A 17,113-nucleotide genomic window follows, 5' to 3' on the forward strand; every position below is an offset into this window, starting at 1 on the left:
GCCAAACAGAGAAGGCCTTGTCTATGTGGTCTGTAAATTCATGTGAGCAAGGTGGTCTTGAGTAATTAACCTCAAATTAGACTCACTCAAAACATTCACTCTGCTAAGTGTGCTCAGAAGAAAATAATCCTCCAGCATGTAAGGATGAAGTGTGCAGTATTTAATGGCTCACACACATAAAATCAATCCAACACTTTGGCTGTAACTTGCATGTAGTTAGATATTCTTGGCAAAGATGTGACAGAGATTTGCACATGGGCTTAAAGATGAGCATGTGCACACATCTGTTTTCAGAATCAGGGATTATCATAATACTTTTTCCGAATCTGACACTATCCTGATGTGTCCACAAGGGAAGTCCGAGTTAGATAATAAATAAAGACTCCTTTACCTTCCTAAAATTTCCAACAGTTCAGCTACGCCATTGAAGTGTTCAGTTTCATAAACAAATCTAAAAAAAGAAAAGTTAAATATAAGCGATATATCAGTTTCCTAAAGGGTTCATAAGTAAAAAGCCCCTTCTTCCACAACTTACCGTAGAAAAATATTATTAATCTGTTTTCGGATAAATGCTCTAAGACCCAGGAACTTGCCATAAATTCTGTGCAAGACTGTTTTTAGGTAGTCTCGTTCCCGAGGGTCTTCACTGTCAAACAGCTCCAACAGCTGTGTGTAAAGGAAAAAGAGAATTGAAACAGGAGACATTTGACAAGTAGGACACACAGGCTTCTGTATGAAACTGAATGCATGAAAACACATGAATGAAAGAATGTAACATCCATAGTACCCAAGCAGTAGATATCCAGTATTAAAAAAATCTGCTGGAATCTCAGTATAACATCATAAAACTCAGAATGATTAATTTGTGATTAACTAGCTCCAAAATGCTGCCCTTCTTCTCCCCAAAAATAAATATAAGACCGTTTGCCTTTTACCATCCACCATTCCCTGACTCTGCAGAACCAGAAGATCCTCATTTGCTCTAATACTTTGTTCTCACAATGCTGTGTCAAGGTCACATTTTTCTAATTGCTTGTAATTCATATGATGAGCTCTTAAGCCTTCCTAGTGATTGCATGGCCCTCACGCTGTGGAAAGACTCAACAGGGAAGTCCATGTCAGCACTGGACCTGCTGTTACAGGATCTCCACCAGATGCCACAAATCAAAAGCATTAGAGGGAATTAATCCTTCACTTTGAACAAAATGGTGATTTCATTATCAATGCCAATTAAAAAAACAAACCAAAACAACAAATAGAGAAAAAAAAAAAACCCAATAGAAAACCCACATTTACTAAGCAGCTCTTAAATACATAGCAAAATGGTTATGTGAGACTCAGTCAAGAGAGAAGGTGTTTTAGTGTCTGGTATTGTACAAAATATATCCCAAGCACTGACACCTGAAGCTGCATGAAATGAGCAGCAGGAATATCACCTGCAGACTTTTTTGTGTTCCCCTTGAATCCTCTGCCACAACAGTATGAGCTTCCCCTTAGCCACCCTCTTCATTTTCTTGTGACACCACAACATTGGCTATTCTGGTGGATGTTTGGCATAAATTCAGAGGTAAACTTCAAAGCAAAAAGCACAATCAATTGCCAGGAATGTGCAGAAACCAGGGAATTTTAGGTATTTTTTAGTAATCACAGGCAACCAGTATCTGTCTTGTATGAAAGAAGTAACTGTGAACCAGTACCTGTCTTGCAAGAGAAATAAAGACAGTTTGTCAAATAGGTCTTACAAATGGGTAAGATGCTGTCAGAAAATCCTTACAGGAGTGGCAGAAAACAAAATTATCTTATATTCACAAAGAGATAAATTATAAACACCTATTACAAGTAGATATGTCAGTGTATGCATGCTACATCTGATCTCTGTTAAAACTTCTACACAACTTTGTGGAGGTGAAAAAAGATAGGAAAAAATATGATTAAAAGTTGTTAGGCTGTCTGGGATTTTGCTTTCTAACATCCAGGTCTAACACTGATGCACACATTCTTCCTCATTGTTTGGAAGATTTCTGCAGCTTGCAATGAGACCTCACTGTATTTTCCTTGCAGTAAGAATCTGTGCTGGGGATTTCATGAGGGAAGTATGAGGTTTGTCAGCTGCCCTCCAGAGGTTACAAACACATTGCTCTGCTCAATTAGTTCTAGATTTAAATAAATAAATAGTCACCTCATCCTTCCCCAAATAGCACATTTCAGCCTAAGACAGCAAACAGCTGGAAGCACTTATGTTTTTTGTTTTCTTACTGGATTGAAAAGTATTTATATTTCCAGTTCTCTTATGCAGATCCTCTCTGGAAACACTACTAAACTAAGTCTCTCATTAAAAAAAAAAAAAAAAAAGACAATAATTTTGCTATGTCCAATTTGTTATCAGGTTTCAACAATAGAGTCTTATTTTTATGAATAAGCTTCAAGACTTCCATAATTTATTTTGACTATTCTAAACACACATAGAAAGGGGAACTTAATTTTCCAAAATAGCAACCTACATAACACAGAGACTTGTGGATATATTTGAATTGTATGTCTCTTAGCAACCACTGCCAACCATTTCAAACTGTACACAAGCAGGCTTTAGAGATGAACAGCTACACTGGTAAATACAGTATTTTATTAAAACATACAGCTGAAAGCCAGAAACACAGCTATACTTTAAAAAAAAAAGAAAAAAACAACTAAACAAGCAAAAAGTTTGAAAAAAGTCCATTAAAAAAACATTAACTTTTAAACTTTTTTTTTTTCATACAAGCATCCTTACTGCCAAGGAGCACTTCCTTAATTTTTTATTAAAAATTAATTTTGAGAAAAAGCTGATTCCAAATACTCCAAATGTCCCATTTGTGTTGTCAGTGTCACAAGACACCAAAATGCTTAATGCTCTTAAGTCTCAAATTGCTTTCCTGTGTAAGAGACCTCAGTTGCAGATACTCAGGAGTTACTCCTGAGACAAAACAAACACAATAGGAAGTGGAAGGACACCCCAATTCCTACAGTTCACCACAAAGTATTTACACACATGGAGATATAACTATTTGCTTATATATGTCTGAGCAGAACTTTTTAAAGAAAAATGTGAATTTTAAATTGACACACTGTGCACAGCAATATAAAAATGTGCATCACCAAACCCCATGGCAAGAACATGGGAATCCTTAGAACTCCTTTGACCTCTTAATTGTCATATCATGTTTTCTGATATGTAGGTTTTCAAATCTCATATTCCCCTCTTTCAGTAGATAATATTCTTCCATTTAGTAGTTTTAATGAAAACTAGCAAGATTTAAAAAAAACCCCTTGGTTTAGACCCATTCTCCTGTGCCAAACTGACAGTTTTGAATGTCTTAAAAGGGTGTGAGTGGGATGTTGCCAGTCATGACCAAGTTCAGCAGCACAGAACAGGAGCATCTAAGAATTATTTTTACTAGATTTTTGAAGGACAGCACATGCATTCATCCTAATGCAATCCTGCTCTATCTAATCAAACTAAAACCAGCCTGGAAAAACCTGTCAGGAGTGATTTGTCATGCATATTCTTTTATCTCCACCAGGTACTGGATGAACACATTGGTGCACCTCCTTGTCAAATCAGTACTGAGATGAACAAAAAGGAAACTACCAGAGGTTTGATCCAGATGAAAAATGCTCTTGTGTTTAGGAGATGGACAAAGTAAAAATTTAAGGATGTCCTATTGCTTTTGCAGGATGAAAAAGGTCTTGTGATATCGAGAAGGAAACTGAATTCCCTTCTTTGAATGTAAGGACAGAAATTGCTCTGCTTGCTGCATTTTTCAGGTGTTCTTCATCCAAGCAACATACATGAACAGTAAAAGCACAACTTTTATTGCCTGAGCAGTACAGGGAAAAATAAAAGCTCCATGAGTGATAAAGGGCAAGAGAAAGGTCTTCAGAAATGCTGAGTATCTCCTGCCGACTCTACTTGCTTTTTCATTCAAGTGTCAGCCTGCAAGGAAACTCCATTTTCTAACTAACTAGGAATCATTCTAAATTCCCCTGATTTCAAAAGCAAGTTACAGACAGCATCAAGCATAAAGTTCTTTTTGACTCTGCGGTTACACAAGAACTCACAAAGGGAAAACAAAACCCAAGGCAAGCCTATTCTCAAATCTGAACACAAAAAATGTATCTGTGGAGTATCCTGGCTTATCCCAGAAACAACTTCCTTCAACCACCTCTGTATGTATAAGCAATACTAAGACACAATAAAACTGGTGTTTAAGTAATCTCTCTAGATAGAGGGAACAGCATTTTGAGACTACTTGGTAGCAAACTTATCATTTTTCAACAGTTACTGTTTCAGCTCTGTCTCAAAACCAGTAAGTCAAATATTTTGACTGAGGTATTGAAACTTGATCCAAACCATAATTTTATGTGCCTATAGTAAGAGACTGACATATAACAGACACACCTTTTTCCACTATCTCCAGAGTGAAAACTTTCATTGTAGATGCTGGTTTAGCCTTTTTCTGTTGCAAATGAAGTTACACTTTCAAATTCTAAACAAAATCTTTTTGTTTAGGATTTTTTTTTCCCAAAAGCAACACTAGGCCTTAAAGAAAGCACACCAGCTTACCTGCAATACAAATTTCTGATCTATGTACTTTTTGGCAATGCTGGGCTGAAATTCTTGGCTTTCCAAAAATCGTATGAAAAACTCATATACAAGCTGCAAAAGAAAAAATAAACAAAACATGGGTTTAGTTTATTACTTGATTATTCTTTATATTTTTTGAGTATTTCTTTTTTGAATAAATTATTTTGTTAGAAGATTAAATGCTTTTTTTTCCTCAGTACAAAGGGTTAAAAGAATGGAAAAGATTTTTCTTCTTTATCAAATGGCCACCTTTTAGTTAAAATTAATTACATGAGCTTCTTAAGCTGCCTTTGCTTATTTAACTCCAGTCAAAGACATTTCATCACCAAGAACAGGCACTGCCATCTTGTAATGCTTGTTATCATCTTGTAAAGCTTCCCAGAGTAATTGGGAAGCACATTTAAACTGTCCTCTGAACTGCTTAAGTCACATCAAATACAGACATTACAATTCTGAAGGGGTTGGTGAAACAGTTGGAAATATTTAAATTAAATTAGAAACTGCTTAGAGTAGTGTTCTAATACAACTTGAAACACAGAAGAAGAATACAAACCAGAATTTATTCAGAAGTTCCTAACTTACTGTAAAGATTAGCCTCAGGGCTGGAGAAAATCTGCTTATTTTCATGCAATTCCATCTCTACCTAAACTCTTCAGTGGGACAGCAAGACTTTTCATTTAGTGGAGAAAAAGAAGAGTATAAAAACCAGGGAACAAGGAAGCGAAGTGAAACAGAGACTGCTGTGGCCTCCTAAGACAGCAACTCTGATCTGTCACTGATAATGAGCTACCAGCCAGCCATTCTCTTTGCAGAACCTTTTCATAAAGAGCAGCCTTTTTTCCTTTTTGTCTTTGGTTAGTATGAATATTGATACTGAAAGGAGAAAGGAAGCTTAAAAATTACATTTTAAAATAATTTTAAACTTTTCTGTGACAGCAATATGCTGCAAAACTGCTGCTGGTACAGTGCTCTGACTTCTCAAAGGAAGCAATAGGAAATCAAAAATAAGGAGAGAGGTTTAGAAAGAAGTTGTGGCAAAAGTGACAGCTTACATAACACCAACATTAAATCATCAGGAAATCAATTCCATTGACTTTTCACAAATACTTTGTGAATTTCTTCTTGACAATGGTAAGTCATCCACTGGATAAGAAATTCCATCATTTCCATGCAAGTAATGACTTTTTGAACTACAGCACCAGTGTCACTTAATGTGCTGTTTCCAGGCAGGCACAGCTCCTCAGAGCTGCCTTGAAGTTTTGAACATTCTTATTTTTTGTGAAATTTAAATATAAATGAGGGATGAACCTACATTTCAACAGATTCTGAATTAGAGAGCACAGAAGAGTGGAAAAAAAAAAAAACACTCACAGGACTGTGCATGCAACTGTAAATTAAAATCCTCATTTCAGGCTGAGATCAGTTCTGCTCCTTTTCTCACAAAAACTCCCAAACTCCACAAACTGTTACTCAAGCAAACTTCCTGTAAATTTACCAGTGGTGTGAGTCATTATCCTGACTAATACACACAGGATCTTCATCTAGATTTTCTATAAAGGAATTTACTGCATTAACATCAAGGATGTTTTCTCCAGTTTAGTTTATGTTCTTCATTCAAAATCACAGAACGATGGAATGGTTTGGGTTGGGTTGGAAAGGACATTAAAGATCACCTCATTTCACCCCCCCTGCCATGGGCAGGGACACCTTTCCCAAGACCAGGCTGCTCATCCAACCAGGGCCCCATCCAACCTGGCCTTCAACACTCCCAGGGATGGGGCAGCCACAGCTTCTCTGGGCAACCTGTGCCAGGGCCTCGCACCCTCACAAGTCAAGAACTTCTTAATAAATGTAATTTGAATCTCTCCTTGTCCCATCACTATCTGACTGTGTAAAAAGTCACTCTCCCTTGTTTTTTACAATCTACCTTTCAAGTACTGGAAGGCTGCAGTGAGGTTTCCCTGGAGCCTGCTCTTCTCCAGGATGAACAATCCCTGCTCTCTCAGCCTGTGCTCACAGGACAGGTGCTCCAGCCCTCTGATCATCTTTGCACTCTCCTCTCTGGACCCACTCCAACAGGTCTACAACTTTCTTGTGCTAATAATTCCAGACCTGGATGCAGTGTTATTCCACATGGGGGTGCAATCCCAAAATCCCTTGTTTTGACAACTGAAATTCAGAGGAAGGGATGCTACTTAGTGAGCTTGAATCCTGCTCCAAACACCTGGGAGCAAACCTTGACTTGAGGAGAGGAAGGAGGACTTAAGATAGGGATGCAGCTTCTCATTCATTTTTCTGATCAGCTGCCAACACCTGTGCTCTTTCATATTAATATTAACCACCCTCAATAAAGCAAAACTGCCAGCAGTGTCATCCTCACAATGTTCTTGCTGAAGTTGTTAAAAAATACTTGTGCATCAAAGCAGTTGGTAAAGCAAAATAATTTTTAAATCAGTGAAGGAAAACAGGAATATGAGGGGCACCATCAATATAATTTTGAAAGAAAGCTTTAACATTTTACAAATATCATGAAGTTCTCTCCTATCTCTGTAGGTACTATATTGGAATTCATAAACAGTATTAATAAATGTTATAATAAGTGTCTCACAGACTAGTTCTGAATCACAGATTTTTAAAAAAAGCTGAGAAAATTACTAGATACACTAAGCAATGACAAGAATTTCTTCTGAGGTAAATAATCAAAAACCTGTAAGTGCGGCCACGATGCCTCCAAGGTGGGCTCATCTTCTTCTGGATCAAATTCATTGCTGTCACTAGGTGGGAGAGTTCTGAAGATATTGCAAGATACCTGAAAAGGCAAAGAAAGGATGAGATTCATTCTGCACACAGATAATAGATTTCAGGACTCTGGATGTCTGTGCCTGCTCTATCCTCCATCACTTAAACACTGTTTCTTTTTCTTGCTGTCTGACAAGGATCTTTAGCAACAGCACAAGGGCTAAGGAACCTGTCACTTTACAAACCTGCCACCAGCCTTGGCTTTTCTCCTTTCCTCTGATACCCCAGCATTACACAGTCTGCCACCATGTTCCAGAGGAGCCCACCAACATGTAATTCCCAATCCTGATGGGCATCAGTGGGAGCCAGGACTGCTTAAGAGTTGTAGGAAATATCAACTTGTATTCCTAACTGTTGTCATACAGCATTTGGTTATTTTTGTCTGTAGAGAGAAACATTAATGAATAAGGTCTCATCTGTCAGCACTTGTTAGGAGTTGCCAGTGCTACTCACACATTAAATGCTTGGACACCTCATGCCAAGTACAGAACTTGGTACTAAATGAAAGCAAATAACAGTGTTTGCTTGACACTTAGCCTACATTTTATTTCATGGCTGGCTCGCTTTGCTTAATCTTATTTAGAGGTACTTTGGTGAGACTGCCTGGCTTTGTGAGGTTCATGCTATCAGCAAAGACTGAGCCAGAGAGCTTTCCTGGGTTAATTAGAGTGCTGAATGGAGCGTACAGCTTATTATGCAGCAAATCTGATAAACTGCAAACATGCTGTAGGGCCCCTCTGCACTTGGAAGGTGATGATGTGCCTTCCTTGCTCTGCTCCTGCGCATTTGACCCATCTCTAAGCTGGTTAATCAAACAGCTGGGAAAAGCAGCGTGTTATCCCTAATCCATACATGACCCCTTCATAGTAGTTCAGACAAACTAAGCTATTTAAGACACAAAACTAGTGTGTTCTTCAGCATCCTTGTTTATTTTTTCCAGATTCTTTACTCCTGTAAATGTTTTAGTCTGTAAGGAATATTTTCAGTACGCTGGCAATTTAGTGAGAAAGGGCACTTTAAAGCCCACAGTTTAAATACAATCCAAATACTGATAAAATCAGATTTAAATAGGGTGAAGTTTTAGAATTTGCAAGACAAACAGAACAGATTCAGGCACTGCAGAAACAGAAAGATGAAAGAGGCAAGTGCAGGAAAGCACACGTGGTGCACCCGAGTGAGGGATGCTCACTGAACACAAAAGAGTGAGCAAGGCAAACCAGTGAGCACAGAAAACAAGAGGCCACACTGGTTTGTGCTGGGACTTGTCCCTTCCTGCCACAAGAGGGTGTGTGCCACTGCAGTTCCAGTCCTGCAGGCTCTACAGGAGCCCCACTCTGTAAAGCTCAGCATTGCTTTCAGCCTGGAGAGACTCAGCACTTACTGCAGCCTGAGCTGATGGGAACGGAGCTCCTCCTGCCCCGTACCCACAGCAGCAGAGTGACTGCCAGCACTCATTAGGAGAAGATCTTTTCCTCCTTTCTCCAGCCTCTTCCCCAGCTCATTCACTTCTCTCAAGAGCCCCTTCATGAAGAGACATTTCTAATCTCATGAGAGGTCAAATAACTATTCCAGGAATACACACATGTTACAGTTTGTCTTTCCTCAAGGATTCCTGAGCTCGTCCTTCTACTATCCCTGATATGAAAAGGCAGGGAGAGGAGGAGAGTGATCACAATTAGCAAGACAGAGTTTCTATGGTAGAACACAAAAGAGGATAGACAGCCCAAAGGATCCCCAAGTAAAAAGCGGGAAATGTACCTTGAATCCAAACATTTGGGATTCTAAGATACTTACTCAAGCATTTTTTGTTAATGCTTCACAGGCAAAAATCCCAGCTCTCGCAGGATTTGGATCAAAATAAGAAACTAAGAAAACCAAAGGCAGCTTTATTTTTTCCCTTTTCTGCTTTAAATTTCATTAGAAACAGTAAAGAAAATTTTCTGCAAAATTAACTATACATGTATTATTAAAACTTGTACCTACAGATCACTCATCAGCTGTTTTGTTTAGAAACTGGAACAAATACTGAATTATGGCACAAGCAAAACCTGCAAGGGAAAGTACATACTTTCAGAATGAAAAGCTAAACAAAGACAAATTCCTGTAAGACTCAAATTAAGTCAAACCAAGCCTCAAGCAGTTAGTGCCAGGGCCTTACCAGCATGACAGAAGTATGAGAGGTTCAGCAACAATTAGCTAAGTTCCAGCACAGACACCTGGATCTTGAGCTTGGGACAAAATTAGTATGATCTCTGGAGAGGGCCTATTAAAAAATGCCAGTCTCAAGGCAACTCAAAAGCAAGTTTTTTTGCATAAGAAAATTAACATGCAGGAGGTAAATGCAATGCAAGCTAGAATATGGTCCTAGTATGCAGTTTGCTCTCTTTAATTTTCTGGTTTGCATTAGGAGTAAAGATAAGCTATGTGGAGCCAAAATGCAGATAGTCTCCTGAGGAGAACAGACAGAACAGGTTATCTTTAAGTGATTTCCCCAGGTTATCATAACTTTAGGAGATAATGTGTGCCATTACAGTTACATTAATCACCACAACACAGCACGATAGCTCATTTACATGCAGTGTCAATTTATAGCACACTTATCTAAATCAGTAGCCTCTGGGTGGTTAATGTTTATAAGCCTCTAAGGGAGAACTGAAGGCAACAAGTCCTTCCATGCATGAACTGCCCAGCTGTATGCTGGAGACCCTAAAAGCCACCACATCACACAGGAACACACCACACTGGATCTGGAAAGACTTTTTCTCAGATAGGCATAAGGCAGCTATTTAGAATTTATCCCTGGGCCCAAGCAGCATGCCAAAATTCCTTCAGCTGGATAGCTGAACCATTTCTCTCCTGACCTTTCTTGGATCATCAAGCCAGAGGACATCCCTGCCAACCTGCATACACAATCCTCAGTGATTCCTCTCCCAAAGCCAACACAAATGACTGTGGATCAATACTGACTTCCGTCTGCCACTGATTAGGAACGCCTCCAAGCCTAGATGATCCTTTTGGAAGGCAAATCAGAACTCTAATATTCTAGAAAGTTGCATCAAGACAGATGTCCCTTCTCTGTCCTCAAAAACACCTGCACCCTCTTCCCCATGGCTGTACCTTGCAGAAGCACACACCAAACTGGGTGTACAGCTTCACCACACAGAATCCAAACATCCAAGTGCCAGAAACCAACTTAACAAGCAGTTAAATCTACACCTTGGCATTGAATCAAAAACATCCCAGACCAAAGTGGAAATGCTGAAATGACAGATTTTTAGACTGAAGATGCACAGAAACCTCTGAGCTCTGTGTCAGTCAGGCACCAGTCACAGAATCACAGAGTGGTTTGGGTTGGAAGGGACCTTTAAGGTTAACTTGTTCCAACACCCTGCCATGGGCAGGGATGCTACCCACTAGACCAGGCTGCTGCAAGCCCCTTCCAGCCTGGCTTTGAACATTTCCAGGTAATCACAACTTCTCTGGGCAACCTGTGCCAGTGCTTTATTTGCCCTCTTAATAAATTTCTTCTTAAGATCTGACCTAACACCTAACTCCAACCAGATGCAAGACAAAAACTCTCCCAGGCAATTACAAGTCAATGTCAATTTGTTAAAAACAAACAAGACAGGGAATGCTGCTCTGTACCCTCCCAGAGAGTGAGCTGCAATTTCTCAACAGATAAGATGTCTGGTACCTGGCAGTGCAGAACCACAAAATTAGGAATATGCAGGTAAAAGCATCAAGCTTCAAGAAATCTTTATCACCACATTTCTAAAAGTTACTTCAAATATAAAAGAAGGTAGTAAGAAGGTCAAGTCTGAAGTCAAAATTTATGTTTTGAGAAGTCCTCTCTTAGTCCCTTGCTGGAGTGCTAAAAAAGTGACAACGCTGTAACAGAAACACTTCACAAATTGAATTGCAGCTGAGCACTTCTACTCTGTGCTGTTTGAAACAAAGATTTTTATCAGTAATAGTCTTCCTGAATGGAAGCTGAAATGAAAACAAACACACACACTGCAAAGTTTAATGTATTCTCTATATAAAACCAGGGTTAGTGGATACCCATTTAGCTTACAGGGAACACCTATTCTTCAATTAAAAGTATGTGGAATCATCCAAATAAACCCCATGTACATATAAAATTGAAACCCAGTATCTCTGCTCACAATGTTTAAACTGCTGTGCATAATAATAACATAGAGAAGCAATAAAATGTAATTAAGTCATAACATGAAGCCATTCTAACCTGGAGACAACAGTGGCCCCTGGAAAAGACACTGGACTTGTCCTTCTGAAACCTATCTGCATATGTGGAGTTAATATCGTTTACGGATTTACATATTCTATAGCCTGAAGCAACTACTGCAGTCACTCAGCTATAATCTCTCTATAATACCTGCTGAATTGTTCCCAGAAGTTTGACTAAAGAACATCTTACAAAATGTAGTATCTAATTTTATCTTAAAAGATTATAAACTGTTCCACCAGCTCTCTTTTCCTCAAGTTTCACTACTAATTTAGCTGCAGCACTGTTTCTGATCTCCAAGTTGAATCTGCCTGATACCCTGTTGGTTCTTGTTAAACCACCAGATCTCTTTTACACCTGTATATATATTTGCATATGCAGTATGTGTCTATCTATAGATAGGTATTTTTATATAGGCATGACAACTCTCAACCTCTGTGTCATTAAATGGAAAACCAAAGCTCCTAAACCCAGCCAGTTGTTGGTTTCTCTGTTTGTTTTTAATCCTGTGATTATTTTTGCTTCCTTCCTTTGACCTCCCACCTGTGCACAAGTGCACTGGGGAATACAGAAAAAGCCAAGACCATCACCCTCTTTTTTCATGCATGCTGTCATATTAATTTATCGACATTCACTACTTTGAACAGTGCAGTGTACCAGAAATTCATATTAAGATACTCATGATAAGCAATCCACAATGCTCAGGTTCTTTTCTGCACCACTGCTTGCCTGAATACAGTCTTTCAGGGCTTAATATTATGTGCCTTCTTTTGCCCAGCAGCATTACTTTTGACTTGGCTGCATCAAAATGAACTACATTGGATTGTGAACATAGTCAACAATCCAGATCACAGGCTGGGGGGAAAACAGTTCTTCTCATTTTCCCTTAACCTTTAAGTCTTCTAAAAATTCAGTCAATAACCTGCAAGAATTTAGCTCTGGATGAGGGCTCCTAAACTTGTTAGCCTACCATCACCCACTTCAGGGGTGGTAGCAGCTTCCATCCATACAGATGAGGAAGCAGCAAACCTGAAATCCTTGGGCAATGCTTCTCTTGGCAGAACGACAACAGGAGCGAGTTTGTAACAAAACTGCTGGTGCTCAAGTGCAATGTCCACATCATGTGTGTTTAGAGGGAGAAGCTGCTTTCTAGTGATATCTTGCATTGAAAAAAAACAGTAGCTATACTCCTGCAGTAGATGCTTTGCCCAAAAGAAACCCAATTTACAAACCCTGAAACTTCTCACAGAACCACAGAATGGTTTGGGTTGGAAGGGACCTTATAGGTCATCTAATTCCAATCTGCCCTGCCACAGGTATAGACACTTTCCACTAGACCAGGTTGCTCCAAGCCCCATCCAACCTGGCCTTAAACAATTCCAGAGATGAGGCAGCCACAGCTTCTCTGGGCAACATGTGCCAGTGGCTCATCAACCTAACAGTGAAGAATTCCATCCTAACACGTTATCTGGCCATGTCCTCTTCCAAATTCAAGCCATTACCCTTCGCTCTCTCCTTCCAGTTTAAAGCCAGTACCCCTTGTTCTAATCTTGTTCACTCTTAACAAGAACCAAGGTGGATTATGACACTTTGGATCTGAATTAGAAGTGTTAGCTCAGCCCCCAGCCCAGGCTGCAGCCCTGGGTACAAGCTCCTCACTGCTGGGAACTGGAGCTCTGCAATTCCACTCTAGATCACCTAGACCCAGACTATATCTGGATACTCTATCAGTAACCCCATTCATCACTATTTCCCTGTAACAAAGTTTTCAGATGATTCAATGGAAGAATTATTTATTTAATGTGTGCCCAGGTAATTCTGCAATACAGTCTGAAAAAGCAGAGCAGTAGCTAAGTATCTTGGACAAATTAAAGCACAGTACCAGCAGAAAGAGTTCCTCACCTCTAGAGCAGGCAGGAGGTAAGTGAAAGCCTGCCAATGAATGAACTTGAACTCTAGACAGCATCACAAAACTCATGCTGTCCTGGACTCCAAACTAAAGAACAAAACACACAATTCAAAACTCGGGAAAACAATCCCTCAGAAGAAGATTAACACTGTGCTTGTCTGTAGACAAAATGCTTTAAAGGTACTTAAGAGGATGACACAGCCAAAAGAGGGTGTGGGGATGTAAAGGTAAAGGTCCTTTAAGTAAATAAATAAATAAATAAATACAGCTCAAGTGTTTCTTGAACAAGAAAGTGTTTTTCCAGTTTATTTCTTTGTTTTAGATCTAGTCACTGCACTGTTAACAGATAAAGCCTGACACATGCAAGGCCTAAGTAACCAACCACAGGAAACACAGATATGGGTAAATGTAATTGCAGACTGTCCAGAAAAATTACTAGGGACAACTGCTGCAAGAGGAGCTGCCTCCAACTGATTTTTTGAGAAGATCACAAAACATCAGAGCCTCTTCTTTTAATAAGCATTGTACATTTAATACAAGCTCGGTGTATAAAGAATGTGAATAACAAAAACATCTAACAGAAGTATTTAGAAATAATGCATAAAAGAAATCAAAGTTAGATTCTTTTCTTGCTTCTACAGAATTGATAATCCTCACATGAAAGAAAGAAGAACAGAATTTAAAATATTATGTGATTTTTATGTGTGTTTTTTTTTAACAATAGCATGCTTGGTCCATTATGGCTGCACCTACATGACAATTTTTAATCAAAAAACATTTTGGGAGGGGGGGGGGGGGGAGGGAAGGATCAAAGGACATTGCATTTTCCTTCCAGTATTTCAGATGGCTTCAAAATCTGTTCTACTTCCACTGAGTCAAGTTAAGTTCAAGATTAATTCCTAATATTTTACAGAATTCCTGAATTTATATAAAATTCCCATTAGAAGGGGATATGATTTGTCAATTCTTGTGAGAGTATATGATTTCATTAATTTCCTTTACACTCACAATGACATTCAGTATTATATTTTGAAATCTAATGCAAGAAGCAACAGGAACATACACACAGGTTTTTTGTTAAATCAAAAAGGTAATACTGAATATAGGTGGACCTGCAGAAAAATCTCTATCCAAGAACATTTTAATACAGAAACTCTGAAGATGTCATACTTAGTCACAAGACACAGATAAAGCTATAGAAAAATATAAATGCCTATGAAGTCTAACAGCTAGAACACTTCCTAAAAATAGGTTCCTCAACATACTAAAAAAATCATGGCTTAGCAAGATATTCTTCATGTTTAACGGGTCTGTCACAAACAAACTCCTGAACAGACTCTGCCCTCACATCTGTTGAGACAAACCCCAGTAAAAACGAATGCAATCTCTCTAGATTTACGTCAGTAGAAAGAAGAGAGGAGAGAGAAAAAAAAAAAAAACCCCAAACCAGAATCTGACCTTTAAAATGAATTTTTTGTGTTTATTTGGGTATTGATTTAACCAAGTTTCTTTCCCTGTGTTGCTTAACACAGCATCTACACCACATGACATCTCCTATGATGTCTCACTTGGGCTGTACAGAAATTACAGTCTTATTTTACTCAATTTGCCATTACAGAAAAGATAAAGATGACAATGGGAAGCCAGAGGCATTTCAGCACTTAGAAAAGAGAACAAAGTATCATCACTCCATTCTAAAAGATGTGTCTGAAGAGAGTTTCATTAGCCATCTCCTGTGGACTGACAAACACACACTGATGCTGCATAAACGTCAGGGTTTGGGTCTACAATTTCTAAAGAAGCAAGTAGGAGAGCTGAAAGGTTGCTCCCCAACAAAGAGATTCACCCAGACTTCTCAGTTTAACAGCTTGCCAATTTTTTCATCCATTTTTTAAATGAAATAGATCAGTTTCCTCAATCTATGTCTTAACATCCATAAAACACAAACAGCTCTACCACATACACCCTTCAGGATACCACAGATAAAAACAAACATTTATTTCATTCAAATACCACTGCTTAATCTACCAGCAAAATTCAGTATCATTAGTTTAAGCCTCCACATTTTGCTCAGACAGGAATAAATTTTAGATTAAGTGTCCAATTATTGGCTCATAAAGTCCTATTACTTGCATTTCCTTCTTAGCAGAGTGTGGCTTAATTGGCAAGGCCGTTTTTCCTAAGACTTGCCTAATTCTAAAGAATGTCATCTGCCCTTCTGAACAACACATCAAACTGCAGGGGAAGCTCACTGAGCAATACCCTCCTGAATAAATCTGTTCAGCTCATGGCCATTACCACAAATCTCAATTGCTCTCCCCATCAACTGATATTGATGACATGGATGAGGCCTTTGCAACTTGAAATGAAACTCTCTTTGGTGGTCATTAGGAGATTCTGGTTTACTTTATTTTTTTTGAATAACAAATAACATTCCAGACACTGTATCAAGCTATAGAGAGTGGTTTATGGAAGCAGATTTGCACACAGGTTGACAAACAGCCAAGTGGTTTCACATTTAGCTATATGCAACATCAAATCACATGCTCAAGAGAAGATGATGAAAACATGTGACGTTACAAGCATGGATAAAGCTTTTAATGGCATAAATTTTAGATGGTCGGCATGAAAAAAATCTATAAGTTATCTGGCTGCCACAAATGTCTTTTTCAACCCCTTCTATTTTAGAAGCAATTAAAAACTCAGCTCTTCTGAAGAATTCTACTGGCAATTTTTTCCTAGCCTAGTATGTCTAGAGCCAAATACCTTTTGTGTCACTAACAGAGATCATTAACATATACATACATTATAAATCTTAAAACACAAAAAGTTTCTTCCACAGATATTACTTTTTTGAACATTTTAGGTGATTTAGATGAGAAAACATTTTAGCTATTAATCCTTCTCTATGAATATTAGTAACTTTAAAAATATCAGATTTAGACTGGTACACTTTTTTTTTTTTCTCCTGCTCCTGAATGATGTTAAAACTCACAGAAGAACTTTTTTTCCCTTCACCTCCAAATCACAGTAGCCCAAAGGGACAAGCAGGAAATATTAATTCTTAGATTCAGAAACACTAAACATAACAGGGTAGAGATCTTTCAAAGAGACACAGAACAACTGGACTCTGTTTTGATGAGTTTTAAGATCCTGGTCTTTCAATCAAAACACTCCCATGACAATTGTGGCAGGCAGGAAGTGGGGATGCTAATTTGGTCAGGACATAGATACTGGTGTTTTCTTCACTGTCATGACAGGTCTGAGACTGTCAACGTGACAGCTCCCTTGTGAACACAGCTGGAGACTTTGGTGAAAATCCCCAAAAGCATATGAATGTGGTAGCTGCACTGATGAAGTCAATTGTGCATATTTAAGCCTGTCACAGTGTATGATTATGGGCAAAAAAACTGCCTGAAACAAGAACATGTACTTACTGCAAAGAAGAAGTTATACCAAAAAACAGTGCATCAGTACAAAGTGACTAATGCCATCTCTTCACCAGGCAGTATGTGCTGAAAACTTAATCTGTATA

General features: G+C 38.6%; 1 protein-coding gene across 6 annotated transcripts in view; it reads right to left on the reverse strand.

Annotated features, from left to right (window-relative positions):
- Nucleotides 1–17,113, reverse strand: part of PPP2R5E (protein phosphatase 2 regulatory subunit B'epsilon) — a 78,310-nt gene that overhangs the window by 12,662 nt on the left and 48,535 nt on the right. For all 6 annotated transcript variants that reach the window (XM_053945077.1, XM_053945078.1, XM_053945076.1 and 3 more), the window contains 4 exons: nucleotides 7,332–7,433; nucleotides 4,604–4,696; nucleotides 536–666; nucleotides 392–451 (listed from right to left, as the gene is read on the reverse strand). In XM_053945077.1, the coding sequence (XP_053801052.1) occupies nucleotides 392–451; nucleotides 536–666; nucleotides 4,604–4,696; nucleotides 7,332–7,433 (386 nt within the window). The remainder of the gene's footprint in view (nucleotides 1–391; nucleotides 452–535; nucleotides 667–4,603; nucleotides 4,697–7,331; nucleotides 7,434–17,113) is intronic.

The sequence above is a fragment of the Vidua chalybeata genome, chromosome 6, assembly GCF_026979565.1.
Source record: "Vidua chalybeata isolate OUT-0048 chromosome 6, bVidCha1 merged haplotype, whole genome shotgun sequence".
NCBI classification, from domain to species: Eukaryota; Metazoa; Chordata; class Aves; order Passeriformes; family Viduidae; genus Vidua; species Vidua chalybeata.